The 24,065-nt window shown below is 37.4% G+C and overlaps 1 protein-coding gene across 3 annotated transcripts in view; it reads left to right on the top strand.

Moving 5' to 3' along the window:
- Positions 1-24,065, top strand: part of LOC133568766 (netrin-G1-like) — a 262,230-nt gene that overhangs the window by 228,658 nt on the left and 9,507 nt on the right. For 2 of the 3 annotated variants that reach the window (XM_061920894.1, XM_061920896.1), the window contains one exon: positions 5,554-5,598. The exons of the other annotated variant lie outside the window; for it this stretch is intronic. In XM_061920894.1, the coding sequence (XP_061776878.1) occupies positions 5,554-5,598 (45 nt within the window). The remainder of the gene's footprint in view (positions 1-5,553; positions 5,599-24,065) is intronic. 3 annotated transcript variants of the gene reach the window in all.

The raw sequence follows: 24,065 nt of genomic DNA, 5'->3' as shown, positions 1-24,065 counted from the left end.
AAAAAAGTCTGCGGGCTATAGAGCGTTTTCCGTTCGGGCTCCAGTACTCTGGAATGCCCTCCCAGTAACAGTTCGAGATGCTACCTCAGTAGAAGCATTTAAGTCTCACCTTAAAACTCATCTGTATACTCTAGCCTTTAAATAGACCTCCTTTTTAGACCAGTTGATCTGCCGCTTCTTTTCTTTTTTCTCCTACGTCCCCCCCTCCCTTGTGGAGGGGGTCCGGTCCGATGACCATGGATGAAGTACTGGGGCGGCATAGCTCGGTTGGTAGAGTGGCCGTGCCAGCAACTTGAGGGTTGCAGGTTCGATTCCCGCTTCCGCCATCCTAGTCACTGCCGTTGTGTCCTTGGGCAAGACACTTTACCCATCTGCTCCCAGTACCACCCACACTGGTTTAAATGTAACTTAGATATTAGGTTTCACTATGTAAAGCGCTTTGAGTCACTTGAGAAAAGCGCTATATAAATATAATTCACAAATTCACATACTGGGTGTCCAGAGTCGAGACCCAGGATGGACCGCTCGCCTGTGTATCGGTTGGGGACATCTCTACGCTGCTGATCCGCCTCCGCTTGAGATGGTTTCCTGTGGACGGGACTCTGGCTGCTGTCTTGGATCGGCTTTGAACTGAACTCTCGCGGCTGTGTTGGAGCCACTATGGATTGAACTTTCACAGTATCATGTTAGACCCGCTCGACATCCATTGCTTTCGGTCCCCTAGAGGGGGGGGGGGGGGGGGGGGTTGCCCACATCTGAGGTCCTCTCCAAGGTTTCTCATAGTCAGCATTGTCACTGGCGTCCCACTGGATGTGAATTCTCCCTGCCCACTGGGTGTGAGTTTTCCTTGCCCTTTTGTGGGTTCTTCCGAGGATGTTGTAGAGACATTTGTGATTTGGGGCTATATAAATAAACATTGATTGATTGATACTTTGAACGTTATTTTTAACACTGTGATTACAAGCGGAATTATTCATTATTTATCGTGTTAAGCAATGTCAGCTCAGATTTATCCGAGAGTCGGATGCAGTCATCAAAAGAGCCACATCTGGCTCCCGAGCCATAGGTTCCCTACCCCTGATAGAGGGAAAAGCTTTGGAGCCGAGGGCAAAGAAAAGCACTCTGCCAGCTGTTCTATCAGCAGACCCTGCAGAGAAGTCATCTCTGCCTCCCACACCTCAATATTTGCTCTCAGCAGGCAGATATTTGCCCTGAGCCAGAGAACAAAAAAAACATATTTCATAAGAATGTGGCTCCCATGCATCCCTCTGCATGCTGATGCCTGAAGGTGACTCTTTTTATTTGTATTTTTGTATTTTTTTCACCCACCTGACGGAGCAGCCGCCCCATATAAAAGTCTTTAACGCCATCCAAGTTGCATGCAATCACTCCAGAAGTGCTGCAGAAATATCAACGTTTCTTCACCGTATTAACAAAGCGTGTCGTGTTAATACTCGGGGTGGAACTGACGGTGCATGCATTAGCAAATTGGACATGGTGCAGGACGGACGTGCGACCGCCTCGGGTTATTAGTCACACCTCAACACCCTGAACCAGGCACGGCAGGGATGAGTTTGCCAAGTATAAAAATGAGCCCAATTTTTTGGAAAGAAAGAAACTGCTGTTCTAAATGTGTCCACTAGATGTCACAATAGCAATTATTTGTATCTTTGTTGATCCGGGGTCACCAACGCGGTGCCCGCGGGCACCAGGTAGCCCGTAAGGACCAGATGAGTCGCCCGCTGGCCTGTTCTAAAAATAGCTCAAAAAGCAGCACTTACCAGTGAGCTGCCTCTATTTGTTTAATTGTATTTATTTACTAGCTGGTCTCGCTTTGCTCGACATTTTTAATTCTAAGAGAGACAAAACTCAAATAGAATTTGAAAATCCAAGAAAAGATTTGAAAGACTTGGTCTTTACTTGTTTAAATAAATTATTATTTTTTTTTTTACTTTGCTTCTTGTAACTTTCAGAAAGACAAATTTAGAAAAAAAAATATTTTATTATTTTCAGATACCTTTTATACCTTTTCAATTCCTTCCTGACAATTGAAATCAATGTTCAAGTAAATGTATTTATTTTTATAGTAAAGAATGATAAATACATTTTAATGTAATTCTTCATTTTAGCTTCGGTTTTTTTCGACGAAGAATATTTGTGAAATATTTCTTCAAACTTATTATGATTAAAATTCCCCCCCCAAAAATTCTGGCAAATCTAGAAAAATCTGTAGAATCAAATTTAAATCTTATTTCAAAGTCTTTTGAATTTATTTTACAATTTTTGTCCTGGAAAATCTAGACGAAATAATGATTTGTCTTTGTTAGAAATATAGCTTGGAGAAGCTCGAGCTTGAGAGAACTCGTTAAGTCTAACTAGCCTAAAGTCTCGTTCAAACAGATAAATTCATAGATTTAGAATTTAGAATTTATTGACAGAAAAATGCTACCACGGGGTGTAGCATACTTTAGCTTGATTGGTATTACTGTTTCACTTGGAGCTGCTAATAACCATATTTTATGTTTATTATATATGACCGTTGTCAGGTTCGAACACAGATGACATTTATTAAACAGACGAGAAGCAAGGAATCATGCAGATACAGAGTTACATTTTGCTCAATTGAGGAGAGACGTGTTTTTATCCTTTTTTGGTAACGCTTTAGTCTGGGGAACATAGTCACTATTAATTAGTTGCTTATTAACGTGCAAACTAGTAACATATTGGCTCTTAATTAGTCACTCGATATTTTAAGGCCATATATATCACAATATTTTTAGGCCATGTCACGATACTCGATATATATCTCGATATTTTAAGGCCATGTCACGATTCTCGATATATATCTCGATATTTTAAGGCCATGTCACGATACTCGATATATACACAATATTTTTAGGCCATGTCACGATACTCGATATATATCTCGATATTTTAAGGCCATGTCACGATTCTCGATATATATCTCGATATTTTAAGGCCATGTCACGATACTCGATATATATCTCGATATTTTAAGGCCATGTCACGATACTCGATATATATCTCGATATTTTTAGGCCATGTCACAATACTCGATATATATCTCGATATTTTAAGGCCATGTCACGATTCTCGATATATATCTCGATATTTTAAGGCCATGTCACGATTCTCGATATATATCTCGGTATTTTAAGGCCATGTCACGATACTCGATATATATCTCGATATTTTAAGGCCATGTCACGATACTCGATATATATCTCGATATTTTTAGGCCATGTCACGATACTCGATATATATCTCGATATTTTAAGGCCATGTCACGATACTCGATATATATCTCGATATTTTAAGGCCATGTCACGATTCTCGATATATATCTCGATATTTTAAGGCCATGTCACGATACTCGATATATATCTCGATATTTTAAGGCCATGTCACGATACTCGATATATATCTCGATATTTTTAGGCCATGTCACGATACTCGATATGTATCTCGATATTTTAAGGCCATGTCACGATACTCGATATATATCTCGATATTTTTAGGTCATGTCACGATACTCGATATATATCTCAATATTTTAAGGCCATGTCACGATACTCGATATATATCTCGATATTTTTAGGCCATGTCACGATACTCGATATATATCTCGATATTTTAAGGCCATGTCACGATACTCGATATATATCTCGATATTTTAAGGCCATGTCACGATTCTCGATATATATCTCGATATTTTAAGGCCATGTCACGGTACTCGATATATATCTCGATATTTTAAGGCCATGTCACGGTACTCGATATATATCTCGATATTTTTAGGCCATGTCACGATACTCGATATATATCTCGATATTTTAAGGCCATGTCACGATTCTCGATATATATCTCGATATTTTAAGGCCATGTCACGATACTCGATATATATCTCGATATTTTAAGGCCATGTCACGATACTCGATATATATCTCGATATTTTAAGGCCATGTCACGATACTCGATATATATCTCGATATTTTAAGGCCATGTCACGATACTCGATATATATCTCGATATTTTAAGGCCATGTCACGATTCTCGATATATATCTCGATATATTAAGGCCATGTCACGGTACTCGATATATATCTCGATATTTTAAGGCCATGTCACGGTACTCGATATATATCTCGATATTTTTAGGCCATGTCACGATACTCGATATATATCTCGATATTTTAAGGCCATGTCACGATTCTCGATATATATCTCGATATTTTAAGGCCATGTCACGATACTCGATATATATCTCGATATTTTAAGGCCATGTCACGATACTCGATATATATCTCGATATTTTAAGGCCATGTCATGATACTCGATATATATCTCGATATTTTTAGGCCATGTCACGATACTCGATATGTATCTCTATATTTTAAGGCCATGTCACGATACTCGATATATATCTCGATATTTTTAGACCATGTCACGATACTCGATATATATCTCGATATTTTAAGGCCATGTCACGATACTCGATATATATCTCGATATTTTTAGGCCATGTCACGATACTCGATATATATCTCGATATTTTAAGGCCATGTCACGATACTCGATATATATCTCGATATTTTAAGGCCATATCACGATTCTCGATATATATCTCGATATTTTAAGGCCATGTCACGATACTCGATATATATCTCGATATTTTAAGGCCATGTCACGATACTCGATATATATCTCGATATTTTTAGGCCATGTCACGATACTCGATATATATCTCGATATTTTAAGGCCATGTCACGATACTCGATATATATCTCGATATTTTAAGGCCATGTCACGATTCTCGATATATATCTCGATATTTTAAGGCCATGTCGCGATACTCGATATATATCTCGATATTTTAAGGCCATTTCACGATACTCGATATATATCTCGATATTTTAAGGCCATGTCACGATTCTCGATATATATCTCGATATTTTAAGGCCATGTCACGATTCTCGATATATATCTCGATATTTTGAGGCCATGTCACGATACTCGATATATATCTCGATATTTTAAGGCCATGTCACGATACTCGATATATATCTCGATATTTTTAGGCCATGTCACGATACTCGATATATATCTCGATATTTTAAGGCCATGTCACGATACTCGATATATATCTCGATATTTTAAGGCCATGTCACGATACTCGATATATATCTCGATATTTTAAGGCCATGTCACGATACTCGATATATATCTCGATATTTTAAGGCCATGTCACGATTCTCGATATATATCTCGATATTTTAAGGCCATGTCACGATACTCGATATATATCTCGATATTTTTAGGCCATGTCATGATACTCGATATATATCTCGATATTTTTGTCCTTTTGGCATTTGGTTCGGAGCAAAAGCGAAGTCGGTGTGGTGATGGCGTACCGTTACACCCCTGGTAAACCAGCACATGCATGCTCTCCCCGTGCTCCGGCTCGCATGAACCACTGACAAGCCAGCATGATTTGTAACGTTTTGTCCCGTTTTTTTGTTTTCTTTTACGCAGATCGAGAAAACGCGTCATCTCTTGGCGTCGCGAATCGTAAGCAAGGTAGGCTGGTAGGCTTTGTTCATCTTCAACGTGAATTGATCCGAGTAACTGGCAATCTTGATATCAGACGGCGTTAGGTTGAGCGTTCTCGTTACCGAACCGACACTTTCCGACTTCAGCCTCCTAACCTCGGTGGTCCTACCCTTTGTTTAATTACACACAGAACTGAGACTTCTACCATGAGGGGAGGACAAATAAAAACAGGAAGGAGAAGAAAGGAGATCATTAACTCCTTGGGGTTGGAAGGTTATTATGTAGATCCATCTCCTGATAATCCCCAGGTCTGGTTATCCTGTGCGGCGTGTGCTGAGTCACACCTGCACCGCATGACTTCCGTTTAGAGCAAACCTTGCAAGGACGTTCACGCGAAGAGAAATATTGAGGTCACTGTCGTATACTGACAGGGCGATACGGCCTTTTATTAATATCTCGATATTTTTTAGGCCACGTCACAATATATATATATATATATATATACAGTATCTCGATCATTTTAGGCCATGTCACAATATATATATATATATATATACAGTATCTCGATCATTTTTGGCCATGTCACGATATATATTTCGATATTTTTAGGCCATGTCACAATATATATCTCGATATTTTTAGGCCGTGTCACGATACACGATATGTATGTCGATATTTTTGAGCCACATCACAATACACGATATATTTCTCGATATTTTTAGACCATGTCACGATACACGATATATATCTCGATGTTTTTAGACCATGTCACGATACACGATATATTTCTCGATATTTTTAGGCCATGTCACAATACACGGTGTGAATCTCGATAATTTTAGGCCATGTCACAAGACACGATATTTATCTCGATATTTTTAGACCATGTCACGATACACGATATATATATATATCGATATTTTTAGGCCATTTCACGATACACAATATATATCTCGATATTTTTTAGGCCAGGTCACGATGCACGATATATATCTCGATATCTTTAGGCCATAACACAATACACCATATTTATCTCGATATTTTTAGACCATGTCACGATACACAATATATATCTCGATATTTTTAGGACCTGTCACGATACACGATATACATCTCGATATTTTTAGACCATGTCACGATACACGATATATATCTTGATATTTTTAGGGCCTGTCACGGTATATATTTCGATATTTTCAGGCCATGTCACAATACACAATATTTTTCTCGATATTTTTAGACCATGTCACGATACACGATATACAGCTCCATATTTTTAGGCCATGTCACCATACACGATATATATCTCGATATTTTTAGGACCATGTCGCGATACGCGATATATATCTCGTTATTTTTAGACCATGTTACACGATATATATCTCGATATTTTTGGGCCACGTCACAATGCACGATATATATATATCGATATTTTTAGGACCTGTCACGATACACGATATATATATTGTTATTTTATGACCATGTCACGATACACAATATATATCTTGATATTTTTAGGACCTGTCACGATAAACGATATACATCTCGATATTTTTAGACCATGTCACGATACATGATATATATCTCGCTATTTTTAGGACCTGTCGCGATACACGGTATATATCTCGATATTTTTAGGCCCTGCCGCGATACACGATATATATCTCAATATTTTTAGGCCATGTTACGATACACGATATATATCTCGATATTTTTAGGCCATAACACAATACACCATATTTGTCTCGATATTTTTAGACCATGTCACGATACACAATATATATCTCGATATTTTTAGGACCTTTCACGATACACGGTATACATCTCGATATTTTTAAACCATGTCACGATACACGACATATATCTCAATATTTTTAGGCCACGACGCAATGCACGATATATATCTCGATATTTTTAGGCCATGTCACAATACACGATATTTATCTCGATAATTTTAGACCGTGTCACGATGCACGATATATAACTCGATATTTTTAGGACCTTTCACGATACACGGTACACATCTCGATATTTTTAAACCATGTCACAATACACGATATATATCTCAATATTTTTAGGCCATGTCACGATACACGATATATATCTCAATATTTTTAGGCCACGACGCAATGCACGATATATATCTCGATATTTTTAGGCCATGTCACAATACACGATATTTATCTCGATAATTTTAGACCGTGTCACGATGCACGATATATAACTCGATATTTTTAGACCATTTCACCATACACGATGTATATCTCGATATTTTTAGGCCATGTCACGATACACGGTGTAAATATCTATGTTCAGGCCATGTCACAAGACACGATATTTATCTCGATATTTTTAGACCACGTCACGATACACGATATATACATCTCGATATTTTTAGGCCATTTCACGATACACGATATATATATCGATATTTTTATGACCATGTCACGATACACAATATATATCTTGATATTTTTAGACCATTTCACGATACATGATATATATCTCGCTATTTTTAGGACTTGTCGCGATACACGATATATATCTCAATATTTTTAGGCCATGTTATGATACACGGTATATATCTCGATATTTTTAGGCCCTGCGACGATACACGATATATATCTCAATATTTTTAGGCCATGTTACGATACACGGTGTAAATCTCGATATGTTTAGGCCATGTCACAAGACACGATATTTATCTAGATATTTTTAGACCATGTCATGATACACAATATATATCTCGATATTTTTAGGACCTTTCACGATACACGGTATACATCTCGATATTTTTAAACCATGTCACGATACACGATATATATCTCAATATTTTTAGGCCACGACGCAATGCACGATATATATCTCGATATTTTTAGGCCATGTCACAATACACGATATTTATCTCGATAATTTTAGACCGTGTCACGATGCACGATATATAACTCGATATTTTTAGACCATTTCACCATACACGATGTATATCTTGATATTTTTAGGCCATGTCACGATACACGGTGTAAATCTCGATATGTTTAGGCCATGTCACAAGACACGATATTTATCTCGATATTTTTAGACCATGTCACGATACACGATATATATATCTCGATATTTTTAGGCCATTTCACGATACACGGTATATATCTCGATATTTTTTTTAGACCAGGTCACGATGCACAATATATATCTCGATATTTTTTAGACCATGTCGCAATACACGATATATATTTCGATATCTTTAGGCCTTAACACAATACACCATATTTATCTCATATTTTTAGACCATGTCACGATACACAATATATATCTCGATATTTTTAGGACCTGTCACGATACACGATATACATTTCGATATTTTTAGACCATGTCACAATACACGATATATATCTCGATATTTTTAGGACCTGTCACGGTATATATCTCAATATTTTTAGGCCACGTCACGATACACGATATATATCTCGATATTTTTAGGTGTAAATCTTGATATTTTTAGGCCATGTCACAAGACACGATATTTATCTCGATATTTTTAGACCATGTCACGATACACGATATACATCTTGATGTTTTTAGGCCATGTCACGATACACAATATATATATCTTCATATTTAGCCTTGAATGAACACTTGACACATATAATCACAGCAGTATGATGATTCTATGTGTCTACATTAAAACATTCTTCTTCATACTGCATTAATATATGCTACTTTTAAACTTTCATGCAGAGAGGGAAAACACAACTAAAAGTGTATTTATTAAACAGTTATTAAGCAGTGGCACAAACATTCATGTCATTTCCAAAACAGAAAGTGCAAGATTGTCAGAGACATTTTAAAACAAGCTATTAGTGCACTTTTGTGCATGATGTCACTAAGATGACATATCAAAACAACACTAAATTAAAGTGCACTTTTTGTACAGAACGCCACTGCATTTTAAAACAAATAAAGTGCACTTTTGTGCATGATGTCACACCACATATTTCAATAACTGTAAAATGAAAGTAAGCTGCATAATAGTACATCAAATAGTGTATGTCCTTCACTATGTGGTAGGTTACTTTGGACATTATCTCCTTCTGTTGACTATTTCTTTCATACGGTGTTGATGTGGAAATGGTTGCTTTGGCAATTTAAATTCAGGTTTGAGTCAAATGGAAAAAAATCACACAAAGACGAAAAGGTCGACTTCTCCTGCCAACAAGGTCTCTTCTGGAGATGGAACGATAAACGGTATAGAAAACACAATGCAGTAAAACTCTCAACGTCAAGTATTACAGTTGTCGGAATAATTGTATCTAAGTTATCACCAAACTTTGGGTTTTAATGAGTTCCAATTCAGCAGACAAAAGCTGTCTTTGATTTAACCAATCAAAAGCTTGTAAAACACCACCGTGTATGATTGGAAGCGACATGAAGGCGTCGGTTTCTTCCACAGGAAGATTTTGTTTTGACCTGAGATCTACAAAGCGGAGAGGAAGCGGGACCTGTCCCCCCTCCAGGCACCTTTTCTTTGAACTGTTTTGTAACCAAATGCGACGGCTGTTTACGACCCCCCAATTGCTGTCGGGTATATAGTATGCGCCTGCCTGGAATTACTAGCGGGTCAAACTTGTTTCGTAAAATATTTTTTTTATTAGTGCATGTCTATGATTTCCACCGGGTCAAACTCGTCACGTCACGAGTGACACTTCACCTGTCATCATTTTCAAAATAGAGGAGGCTGATTTTAATAATTTGAAATTGTATAAAGGGAAGAAGATTAAGAGCTATTCAATAAGATTTAAGGTCCAAGCTATTGAATATGCTAAAAAGAACAGTAAGCAGCTATGTTTTATTAATATACCGTAGCTGCGTGTGTCAAATATGAGTCATTAAATGAATCCCCCCTCCTGGTGGTAGAGGGCGCTAGTGATCCTTCTTGCGACTACTCGGCTGCAGAAGAAGTGACAACAAGCAGCGATCCTTTATTTTTTCCTCTCGCTTGCACTTTTAACATGGAGGATTACATACCTAAAATAAAACAGTTTTCTAAACTGGACTTTCAATCGAAACAGGAGGTAATAAAGGAAGATCTCCATCGAGACAGACAGACTTTTAAAACTGAAGAAAGATAAGGAAGACTTCTATAAACAAGTTATCCATGCTTTTGATCAGAAGGAGCTCCGCATGGACTTCATTTATAAGTAAAGGTAAGACCATAATAAGGTTTTGTTTTTTTATTAAACGTGCTTTTCATGATGGTATCCTTACATCACACTCAAATGTATAAGCGCAGGCCTAAATTTACCGCATGCCTTTGGTAAGCGCCGGAGTGAAAAGAGCTTTTAAATTAATTATCGCCCTGGCGGCAATTCAAGGAAATACGATAAGTGTGTTTTTAAGTACTTTCTGAGAACACTGAACAATGTTCTAATAATAACTGTGATATAAAATGATGTTGGCAACCCCATTTGCTCTGCTCGTACTGATATTTGAGCATTTACGTGGGGATAAAAATACACCCAGTGAGTATTCATAAGTGTAAGTAGCCATAACCGGCGGCTGCCTGCAGATACCGGATCAGCCAATTTGTACGTGCTGCCCGGAGATGTCGCGTCATTCTTCTCAATTATGTCGGATGCACACGGTATCTTTTTGCCGTGATGTCAGGGTGGAAACTGAAACTGAAACCGAGCGGTCCCTGCGCCACATCTCCCGTTATCGTATTAACATGAAGGCTTCGTCGTTAATCACGGCTGCAGGCGCCGTGGTTCAATACGGGTCGGCCCCGGCGGCCGAGGATGACAGCTGCAGTTTAGACAACAAAGGCAGACAAAGGTTGTTGGGTTTTTTGTGTGTTATTTTGTTCCTTCAGAACTTTTGTGTGTGTTATTTTGTTCCTTCAGAACTTTATCTTAGGAACTGTAGTCACATTTGGAAGTTGACTTTGGGAGAATTTACCACACAAAAATGGTAAATGGGTTAGACTTGTATAGCGATTTTTGTGTGAGAGTCCAGTCCATAGTGTACCTAACATACTAGTGAGAGTCCAGTCCATAGTGGATCTAACATAATAGTAAGAGTCCAGTCCATAGTGGATCTAACATAATAGTAAGAGTCCAGTCCATACTGGATGTAACATAATAGTGTGAGAGTCCAGTCCATGGTGGGTTTAGCATAGTAATGAGAGTCCAGTCCATAGTGGATCTAACATAATAGTGAGAGTCCAGTCCATAGTGGCTCTAACTTAATAGTGAGAGTCCAGTCCATAGTGGATCTAACATAATAGTGAGGGTCCAGTCTATAGTGGATCTAACATAATAGTGTGAGTCCAGTCCATAGTGGATCTAACATAATAGTGTGAGAGTCCAGTCCATGATGGGTCTAGCATAGTAATGAGAGTCCAGTCCATAGTGGATCTAACATAATAGTGAGAGTCCAGTCCATAGTGGCTCTAACATAATAGTGAGAGTCCAGTCCATCGTGGATCTAACATAATAGTGAGAGTCCAGTCCATCGTGGATCTAACATAATAGTGAGAGTACAGTCCATAGTGGATGTAACATAATAGTAAGAGTCCAGTCCATAGTGGATCTAACATAATAGTAAGAGTCCAGTCCATAGTGGATCTAACATAATAGTAAGAGTCCAGTCCATAGTGGATCTAACATAATAGTGAGAGTCCAGTCCATAGTGGATCTGACATAATAGTGGGAGTCCAGTCCATAGTGGATCTAACATAATAGTGGGAGTCCAGTCCATAGTGGATCTAACATAATAGTGGGAGTCCAGTCCATAGTGGATCTAACATAATAGTGTGAGGGTCCAGTCTATAGTGGATCTAACCTAATAGTGTGAGTCCAGTCCATAGTAGATCTAACATAATAGTGTGAGAGTCCAGTCCATAGTGGATCTAACATAATAGTGTAAGTCCAGTCCATAGTGGATCTAACATAATAGTGAGAGTCCAGTCCATAGTGGATCTAACATAATAGTGTGAGAGTCCAGTCCATAGTGGATCTAACATAATAGTATGAGAGTCCAGTCCATAGTGGATCTAACATGATAGTGTGAGTCCAGTCCATAGTGGATCTAACATAATAGTGTGAGAGTCCAGTCCATAGTGGATCTAACATAATACTGTGAGAGTCCAGTCCATAGTGGATCTAACATAATAGTGTGAGAGTCCAGTCCATAATGGATCTAACATAATAGTGTGAGAGTCCAGTCCATAGTGGACCTAACATACCGTACTAGTCAGAGTCCAGTCCATTTTGGATCAAGTTAATAGTGTGAGAGTCCAGTCCATAGTGGATCTAACATAATAGTATGAGAGTCCAGTCCATAGTGGATCTAACATAATAGTGAGAATCCAGTCCATAGTGGATCCAACCTAATAGTGAGAATCCAGTCCATAGTGGATCCAACCTAATAGTGAGAGTCCAGTCCATAGTGGATCTAACATAATAGTGAGAATCCAGTCCATAGTGGATCCAACCTAATAGTGAGAGTCCAGTCCATAGTGGTTCTAACATAATAGTGAGAATCCAGTCCATAGTGGATCCAACCTAATAGTGAGATTCCAGTCCATAGTGGGGCCAGCAGGGGATCACTTTGAGTGGAGACAAGTCAGCAGCGCAGAGATGTCCCCAACCGATGCACAGATGAGCGGTCCACCCCGGGTCCCGAATTTGAACAGCTCACGCCTCATCTGTGGTCACCTAATAATGGCAGAGCAGAAAAGAAACGGCAGATCAACTGGTCTAAAAAGGGGGTCTATTTAAAGGCTAGAGTATACAGATGAGTTTTAAGGTGAGACTTAAATGCTTCTACTGAGGTAGCATCTCGAACTGTTACCGGGAGGGCATTCCAGAGTACTGGAGCCCGAACGGAAAACCCTCTATAGCCCCTAGACTCTTTTTTGTACTCTGGGAATCACTAATAAGCCGGAGTTTTTTGAAGGCAGATTTCTTGCCGGGACATATGGTACAATACAATCGGCAAGATAGGATGGAGCTAGACCGTGTAGTATTTTATACGTAAGTACTAAAACCTTGAAGTCGCATCTTAAGTGCACAGGAAGCCAGTGCAGGTGAGCCAGTATAGGTATATATGTATGTATATATGTATATAAAGGTATATACAGTATAGGTATATATGTATGTATATATGTATATAAAGGTATATACAGTATAGGTATATATGTATGTATATATGTATATAAAGGTATATACAGTATAGGTATATATGTATGTATATATGTATATAAAGGTATATACAGTACAGGCATATATGTATGTATATATGTATATAAAGGTATATACAGTATAGGTATATTTGTATGTATATATGTATATAAAGGTATATACAGTATAGGTATATATGTATGTATATATGTATATAAAGGTATATACAGTATAGGTATATATGTATGTATATATGTATATAAAGGTATATACAGTACAGGTATATATGTATGTATATATGTATATAAAGGTATATACAGTATAGGTATATATGTATGTATATATGTATATAAAGGTATATACAGTATAGGCATATATGTATGTATATATGTATATAAAGGTATATACAGTATAGGTATATATGTATGTATATATGTATATAAAGGTATATACAGTACAGGTATATATGTATGTATATATGTATATAAAGGTATATACAGTACAGGCGTAATGTGATCAAACTTTCTTGTTCTTGTCAAAAGTCTAGCAGCCGCATTTTGTACCAACTGTAATCTTTTAATGCTAGACATGGGGAGACCCGAAAACAATACGTTACAGTAATCGAGACGAGACGATTACTGTCTCAACTGTCAAGTTCTTCAGATTTTTCACAGTTGTGCCCAAACTTGAAAGGGCCAGTGGGACTCAAGAAGGACACAAAGGGACAACTCAATCCTCTTTCCTTGGGATTTATTGATGTTTGATTTGAAGCAATCAAATAAACTGGGTTATCGGTGTAAATGAATGGATGAAATGAATGAATAGTCGAATAGTCGGTAGTTAAATAGTAGAATAGTTGATTAGTGGATAGTTGATTAGGTGAATTGTAGAATAGTCGATTAGTGCTGGGTTGATTAGCCAATTAGAATAGCCGATTAGTTGGATAGTAAAAAAGGCGATTAGTGGTAGGTTGATAAGGCGATAATTGGTGGGTTGATTAGCCGATTAGAATAGCTGATTAGTTGGATAGTAAAATGGGCGATTAGTGGTAGGTTGATAAGGCGATAATTGGTGGGTTGATTAGCCGATTAGAATAGCCGATTAGTTGGATAGTAAAATAGGCGATTAGTGGTAGGTTGATAAGGTGATAATTGGTGGGTTGATTAGCCAATTAGAATAGCTGATTAGTTGGATAGTAAAATAGGCGATTAGTGGTAGGTTGATAAGGCGATAATTGGTGGGTTGATTAGCCGATTAGAATAGCTGATTAGTTGGATAGTAAAATGGGCGATTAGTGGTAGGTTGATAAGGTGATAATTGGTGGGTTGATTAGCCGATTAGAATAGCTGATTAGTTGGATAGTAAAATGAGCGATTGGTGGTAGGTTGATAAGGCGATAATTGGTGGGTTGATTAGCCGATTAGAATAGCTGATTAGTTGGATAGTAAAATGGGCGATTAGTGGGAGGTTGATTATGCGATTAGTGGTAGGTAGATTAGGCGATTAGTGGTGGCTTGATCCCGGGGACCCCAAAGGGTTTTGGTCAAAAAAATATAAAAAATTTGGCATTATTCAGTATTATTATTTGTGTTATTATTCAAGGTTTAAATCTCTAGATCAACATTAGGTCCATCTGTCAATATAACATTATTAAAGATTTAAGTTGTATGCTCTTTTTGTAAAAAAAAAATTTTCAAAACTTTTTTATGGAAAAAACACAAAATATGTAATATTTTTACCCAATACATTTTTTAAGTGGAATATTTGATATCATAAAATAATATAATATATTAAAAAGGTCAATAACTCATAACAACATTGATTTTAATTCATTATTATAATTTTTTTTTTTTTTTAGCAATGACACTTAAAAACAAATTACACAACAATTATTGGGGATCCAAAAGGGTCTTACTCATTAAAGTGTTAAAAAATGAATTGTACATTTTATTATCAGTTTACTTTTAACACCATAAACTGCAGATCAACTTCGGATTATACGTTTTTTTTGTTTGTTTGTTTTAGGCCCTTTTTGAAACAAATAAAAAAAAAACAGCTTACTTTTTTATATAGCAAACCCCCAAAGAATATCTCAAAATGGAATATTCAATGTGACGTAATTGGAGCGTTGAATACGGTCAATAATTCATAATGAAATTGATTTTGATTCATTATTATTTTTTAAAGAAAGAAACAGCCTGCATGGCAGCTTTGTGTTATTTGAGTCAACATTGCAACATTTTCTTGTTACTTTTCACCTGTTGGCTCTTTTATAACACTTTTTATGTTTGTTTGTTTTTTGTTTTTCATAGTATTTTTACAATGTGCCGTGGGGCTGTTAAAAAATGACCTGTGGGCCGCAAATGGCCCCCAAGCCACACTTTGGACACCCCTGGTCTAAGAAAAATGAATAAATAAAAATGCTAGAAATAAGCACTATATGGGAGTGATTTTGTCACAAAGTATGTTCCTTTTCAGTTTATTAAAGGCCTACTGAAAGCCACTACTAGCGACTACGCAGTCTGATAGTTTATATATCAATGATGAAATATTAACATTGCAACACATTTAGTTTACTAAATTGCAATTTCAAATTTGCCGCGGAGTTTCTTGTTGAAAACGTGGCGGAATGATGACGTGACATCACGCATTGTCAGGAAATATTAGAGCAGCACCATTTGCGGCTAAAAGTCATCTCTTTTCATCGCGCAATTAAACAGTATTCTGGACATCTGTGTTGCTGAATCTTTTGCAATTTGTTCATTTAATAATGGAGACGTCAAAGAAGAATGCTGTTGGTGGATTGCAGCTGCCTTTAGCAACAAAGACACAGCCGGTGTTATTTTGTTTTTAACACAGAGCGATCAAGCGAACATGTTTTTCAATGGGAAAATTGTGATATATATATCTTACCGGAGACATCATTGGATTATTCGTCCTGCTGCAGTAGCTGTTTGAAAGGCAGCTGTGAGCTTGGCTCCTCGGCTTCTCTCTGAGACACTGCGTGTTCACCGCAGCCATCCGACCTTGAGGTATGTCTTTACAATCTCACTAAAACACTATTAAAACAATAAGCAGATAAGGGATCTTCCAGAATTATCCTCGTAAATGTGTCTAATTACATCTGAGACGCTCACACTGCCAACGCCCTGACCCGTCGCTTTTTATTTTATTTTATTTTTATTTTTTCTAGTCCGTCGCTATCAATATTATCATCCACAAATCAAATCGAATCAACTTTATTTATAAAGCACATTTAAAATGTAGCAGAGGGGGAGCCAAAGTGCTGTACAATGGACAGGTTAAAAGATAATATGAGGACCGAGCAGACAACACAACACAAACAGAACATGATAAAAAATGAATAAATAAAACATAAAAATACAAAAACAGGTTCACAGCAGGTGTATAATGGGGCGCCATTGCAGGTTTTGGATATCACTTAGTGTTAAAAGCCAAGGAATAAAAGTATGTTTTTAAGAGAGATTTAAAAACAGGAAGAGAGGAGGCTTGTCTAATACTCAGAGGTAGGTCGTTACAGAGCTTTCATCCTCACTCAAATTAATGGGGAAATTGTCGTTTTCTCAGTCCGAATAGCTTTTGCTGCTGGAGGCTATGATTATAAACAATGTGACGTCATCGTCTGCTACTTCCGGTACAGGCAAGGCTTTTTTATTAGCGACCAAAAGTTGCGATGTTCTCTACTAAATCCTTTCAGCAAAAATATGACAATATGGCGAAATGATGAAGTATGACACATAGAATGGACCTGCTATCCCCGTTTAAATAAGAACATCTATTTTCAGTTTATTAAGGAATGTGTACTGTTAATTTGTAATGATCAGACTTATCTGTTGTCCGAAAGACGCTTGGCAACCCGAACAGTGAAACCCCGGCAGATTGATTTCAAACGCCTGTTTTTTTTTTCCTTGTTTTCCTCTCAATCTCAGCTGTGTTCCCCCGCCGACTGGCGAGGGGACGCTTGTGTCACAACACCGCCAAAACCTCACACGTCTCCAAGAGGTGTGAGGACAACATATGTCTCCCAGAGAGGACGGACCGGGATGTTCTCACTGGCAGCCGGGAGCCTCCAGTTGTGTCTCGTCTACGCTCTTCAAAAGACAATTATTTTATCTTTCTAAACATTCAAATCCGCCAATTAGACGTTTTACCGAAGCATCGCAGCATTCGGGCAGAATGAAGTCGACGACAGAAGGGAGTGCAGCTTGTTCGAATTTAGTTTAAATATAGTCGCTCTGAACTCAAGTCTTTCCACAGGCGCTCTAATGTGGATTGTAGTGAGCATGATCACGTTAGCATCGATACGCCTGAAGCGGGATTATGGTATCATTTGTTTCGGCCATTAGGATGGCGATACGCCCTCAGGACATTAGCCTGTCGGACGTCTAACATCTAAGCACAACAAAAACAAGACTATGAACCCGAGACGATAGAAAACCTGATCATCTGCAGGTTTTGTATCAATCAAACAATGTTTGCTTATGTAGCCCTCAATCACGAGTGTCTCAATGGGCTGCACAAAAACTCAACGCAATGAGGTGACAATGACAAACCTTGGAGGGGACCACAGATGTGGATGGATCTAGCATAATAGTGTGAGAGTCCAGTCCATAGTGGATCTAACATAATAGTGTGAGAGTCCAGTCCATAGTGGATCTAACATAATAGTGTGAGAGTCCAGTCTATAGTGGATCCAACAAAATAGTTAGAGTCCAGTCCATAGTGGATCTAACATAATAGTCAGAGTCCAGTCCATAGTGGATCTAACATAATAGTCAGAGTCCAGTCCATAGTGGATCAAACATAATAGTGTGAGAGTCCAGTCCATGGTGGATCTAACATAATAGTGTGAGAGTCCAGTTCATAGTGGTTTTAACATAATAATGTGAGAGTCCAGTCCATAGTGGATCTAACATAATAGTGTGAGAGTCCAGTCTATGGTGGATCTAACATAATAGTGTGAGAGTCCAGTTCATAGTGGTTTTAACATAATAATGTGAGAGTCCAGTCCATAGTGGATCTAACATAATAGTGAGAGTCCAGTCCATAGTGGATCTAACATAATAGTGAGAGTCTACTCCATAGTGGATCAAACATAATAGTGTGAGTATCCAGTCCATAGTGGATCTAACATAATAGTGTGAGAGTCCAGTCCATAGTGGATCTAACATAATAGTGAGAGACTCCAGTTCATAGTGGATCTGACATAATAGTTAGAGTCCAGTCCATAGTGGATCTAACATAATAGTGTGAGAGTCCAATCCATACTGGAACTAACATAATAGTGAGAGTCCAGTCCATAGTGGATCCAACATAATAGTGAGAGTTCAGTCCACAGTGGATCTAACATAGTAGTGAGAGTCCAGTCCATAGTGGATCTAACATAATAGTGTGAGAGTCCAGTTCATAGTGGATCTAACAATAGTGGGAGTCCAGTCCATAATGGATCTAACATAATAGTGAGAGTCCAGTCCATAGTGGATCTAACATAATAGTGAGAGTCTAGTCCATAGTGGACCTAACATAATAGTGAGAGTCCAGTCCATAGTGGATCTAACATAATAGTGAGAGTCCAGTTCATAGTGGATCTCACATAATATTGTGAGTCCAGTCCATAGTGGATCTAACATAATAGTGTGAGAGTCCAGTCCATAGTGGATCTAACATAATAGTGAGAGTCCAGTTCATAGTGGATCTCACATAAGATTGTGAATCCAGTCCATAGTGGATCTAACATAATAGTGTGAGAGTCCAGTCCATAGTGGATCTAACATAATAGTGTGAGAGTCCAGTCCATAGTGGATCTAACATAATAGTGAGAGTCCAGTTCATAGTGGATCTCACATAAGATTGTGAATCCAGTCCATAGTGGATCTAACATAATAGTGGGAGAGTCCAGTCCATAGTGGATCTAACATAATAGTGTGAGAGTCCAGTCCATAGTGGATCTAACATAATAGTGTGAGAGTCCAGTCCATAGTGGATCTAACATAATAGTGTGAGAGTCCAGTCCATAGTGGATCTAACATAATAGTGTGAGAGTCCAGTCCATAGTGGATCTAACATAATAGTGTGAGAGTCCAGTCCATAGTGGATCTAACATAATAGTGTGAGAGATGTCCCCAGCTGATGCACAGATGAGTGGTCCACCCTGGGTCCCGACATTGGACAGCTAGCGCTTCATCTGTGGTCACCAAATCTGTGCTCAATGAAGGAGAGGGGGCCAGAGCAGTAAAGAAACGGCAGATCAACTGGTCTAAAAAGCAGGTCTATTTAAAGGCTAGAGTATACAAATGACTTTTAAGATGGGACTTAAATGCTTCTACTGAGGTGGCATCTCGAACTGTTACCGGGAAGGCAATCCAGAGTACTGGAGTTGTATTATTGTTGTATTTTTTTTCCTGATTAAGAGGAATATTTTGACGGTGGAACGGTTGAAATGTGTTGAAAAATGTAGAAAGAGTGGGAAAAAGAGTGGAAATAGGGCTTTGGAAAACCAAGAACTCCTGGAATTTTTTTGAACTTGTAAAAATGTGAGTTTGAATTTCCAGAATAGTGGAATATGTTGAAGGTGGAATGGTTTGAATAGTAGTAACATTTTTAATTGTGGAATGGAATTAAGGAATTCCTGGAATTTCGAGAAAAACGGAAATTTTTGCAGTCCGAAAAACAACTTTGTATATTTGTCCTGATCAAGACGAATGTTTTGATGCTGGAATGGTTGAAATGGGTTGAAAATTGTGGAAAGAGTAGTCGCCAGAAAAAATGGTTTGAGAAAACGAAAATTCTGGGAATTCCTGGAATTTTTTTGAACTTGGAAAAATAATAGTTCGAGTGGAATATGTTGAAGGTGGAAGGGTTTGAATCAGTGGGAAAATGTGGAAAAGGTGGAAGTTTGAAAAATGGCCAATTTGGGAACTTCCTGAAAAGGGCTTTGGAAAACCAGGAATTCTGGAAAATCCTGGAATTTTTTTGAACTTGCAAAAAGGGAGGTTTGAATTTCCACAATGGTGCAATATGTTGAAGGTGGAATGGTTTGAATAATACTAACATTTTTAATTGAGGAATGGTATTAAGGAATTCCTGGAATTTCGGGAAAACCCAGAAAGTTTCCAGTTCAAAAAACAACGTTGGTTTTTTTGTCCTGATTAAGAGGATAGTTTTGATGGTGGAACAGTTGAAATGTGTTGAAAAATGTGGAAGGAGTGGAAATAGGGCTTTGGAAAACCAAGAACTCCGGAATATCCTGGAATTTTTTTGAACTTGTAAAAATGTGAGTTTGAATTTTCAAAGTAGTGGAATATGTTGAAGGTGGAATGGTTTGAATAGTAGTAACATTTTTAATTGTGGAATGGAATTAAGGAATTCCTGGAATTTCGAGAAAAACTGACATTTTTGCAGTTCGAAAAACAACTTTGTATTTTTGTCCTGATCAAGACGAATATTTTGATGCTGGAATGGTTGAAATGGGTTGAAAAATGTGGAAAGAGTAGTCGCCAGAAAAAATGGTTTGAAAAAAACGAAAATTCTGGGAATTCCTGGAATTTTTTTGAAGTTGGAAAAATAATAGTTTGAATGGAATATGTTGAAGGTGGAAGGGTTTGAATTAGTTGAACAATTTGGAAATGGTGGAAGTTTGAAAAATAGCCAATTCATTGTGTGGGAATTTCCTGAAAATTTGGGAATTTTTAGGAAAAGCGGGGTTTTTTTGGAAAATGATTAGGATCGGGAATGTCCTGAATGAGCTGAATTGGTTGGTGTTGTAATTGTTTAGATCGGGCTCGAAATTTTGAATTAGTAAATGGTTTTCGGGAAAATCTGGATTTTTTTTAAATGCTAAAAGAGTTGAATATTCTGAATAAGTTGGTATTGGAATTTTTTTTAAATCGGTCGAAAAATGTGAAAGTAGTAACATTTTCATATGAAGAATGGTTTTATAGACTTCCTAGAATTTCGGGAAATTGGGAAATTTTCCAGTTAAAGCAACAACTTAGTTTTTTTTCCTGATTAAGAGGAATATTTTGACGGCGGAACGGTTGAAATGTGTTGAAAAATGTAGAAAGAGTGGAAAAAAAGAGTGAAAATAGGGCTTTGGAAGACCAAGAATTCCTCGATTTTTTTTTAACTTGTAAAAATGTGAGTTTTAATTTCCAGAATAGTGGAATATGTTGAAGGTGGAATGGTTTGAATAGGAGTAACATTTTTAATTGTGGAATGGAATTAAGGAATTCCTGGAATTTCGAGAAAACCGGAAATTTTTGCAGTTCGAAAAACAACTTTGTATTTTTTTCCTGATCAAGACGAATGTTTTTATGCTGGAATGGTTGAAATGGGTTAAAAAATGTGGAAGGAGTAGTCGCCAGAAAAAATGGTTTGAGAAAACGAAAATTCTGGGAATTCCTGGAATTTTTTTGAAGTTGGAAAAATAATAGTTTGAGTGGAATATGTTGAAGGTGGAAGGGTTTGAATCAGTGGGAAAATGTGGAAAAGGTGGAAGTTTGAAAAATCTCCAATGTGGGAACTTCCTGAAAATGGCTTTGGAAAACCAGGAATTCTGGAAAATCCTGGAATTGTTTTGAACTTGCAAAAAGGGAGGTTTGAATTTCCACAATGGTGCAAAATTTTGGAGGTCGTATGGTTTTAATAGTAGTAACATTTTTAATTGAGGAATGGTATTAAGGAATTCCTGGAATTTCGGGAAAACCCAGGAAATTTTTCAGTTCAAAAAACAACTTTGTTTTTTTTTGTCCTGTTTAAGAGGAATGTTTTGACGGTGGAACGGTTGAAATGTGTTGAAAAATGTGGAAGGAGTGGAAAAAAGTGTGGAAATAGGGCTTTGGAAAACCAAGAACTCCGGAATATCCTGTAATTTTTTTGAACTTGTAAAAATGTGAGTTTGAATTTTCAAAGTATTGGAATATGTTGAAGGTGGAATGGTTTGAATAGTAGTAACATTTTTAATTGTGGAATGGAATTAAGGAATTCCTGGAATTTTGAGAAAAACGGACATTTTTGCAGTTCGAAAAACAGCTTTGTATTTTTGTCCTGATCAAGACGAATGTTTTGACGCTGGAATGGTTGAAATGGGTTGAAAAATGTGGAAGGAGTAGTCGCCAGAAAAAACGGTTTGAGAAAACGTGAATTCTGGGAATTCCTGGAATTTTTTTTAAGTTGGAAAAATAATAGTTTGAGTGGAATATGTTGAAGGTGGAAGGGTTTGAATTAGTGGGAAAATGTGGAAAAGGTGGGAGTTTGAAAAATGGCCAATGTGGGAACTTCCCGAAAATGGCTTTGGAAAACCAGAAACTCTGGAAAATCCTGGAATTTTTTTGAACTTGTAAAAAAGGAGGTTTGAATTTCCACAATGGTGCAAAATGTTGAATAGTAGTAACATTTTTAATTGAGGAATGGTATTAAGGAATTTCCGGAAAACCCAGAAATTTTCCAGTTCAAAAAACAACTTTGTTTTTTTGTCCTGATTAAGAGGAATGTTTTGACGGTGGAACGGTTGAAATGTGTTGAAAAATGTGGAAGGAGTAGTCGCCAGAAAAAAAGGGTGGAAATAGGGCTTTGGATAACTATGAATTCCGGAAAATCCTGGAATTTTTTTTAACTTAAAACAATCTAAGTTTGAATTACCAGAACAGTGGAATGGTTTAAATCAGTTGAAAAATGTGAAAATGGTGAAAGTTTGAAAAATGTCCAATTCATTTTGAATGGGAAAAAAATGTCTCGGAAAACCTGGAATTCTGGGAAATCTGGGAATCTTTGGGGATTTGTCAAGGGGAAAGCCCGCGATTCCCGAATAGGCTGAACAGTTTGAAGTCTGAATGGTTTAAATCGGGGGAAAATGTGGAAGGTAGAGCGCGCCAAAATCTGGAGAAGAACAAGAATAAGAAGTTGAATAAATAGATGAATTTTGGTGTTGGAAACCATATGCTTTGGAGCATTCACACAATAATAAATACAAACCCCGTTTCCATATGAGTTGGGAAATTGTGTTAGATGTAAATATAAACAGAATACAATGATTTGCAAATCCTTTTCAAGCCATATTCAGTTGAATATGCTACAAAGACAACATATTTGATGTTCAAACTGATAAACTTTTTTTTTGTGTGCAAATAATCATTAAAATTAGAATTTGATGCCAGCAACACGTGACCAAGAAGTTGGGAAAGGTGGCAATAAATACTGATAAAGTTGAGGAATGCTCATCAAACACTTATATGGAACATCCCACAGGTGTGCAGGCTAATTGGGAACAGGTGGGTGCCATGATTGGGTATAAAAACA

The sequence above is a fragment of the Nerophis ophidion genome, linkage group LG14 (assembly GCF_033978795.1).
Source record: "Nerophis ophidion isolate RoL-2023_Sa linkage group LG14, RoL_Noph_v1.0, whole genome shotgun sequence".
Taxonomy (NCBI): Eukaryota; Metazoa; Chordata; class Actinopteri; order Syngnathiformes; family Syngnathidae; genus Nerophis; species Nerophis ophidion.
The sequence above is the reverse complement of the archived record's forward strand: the minus strand, read 5'-3'. Positions and strand labels throughout refer to the sequence as shown.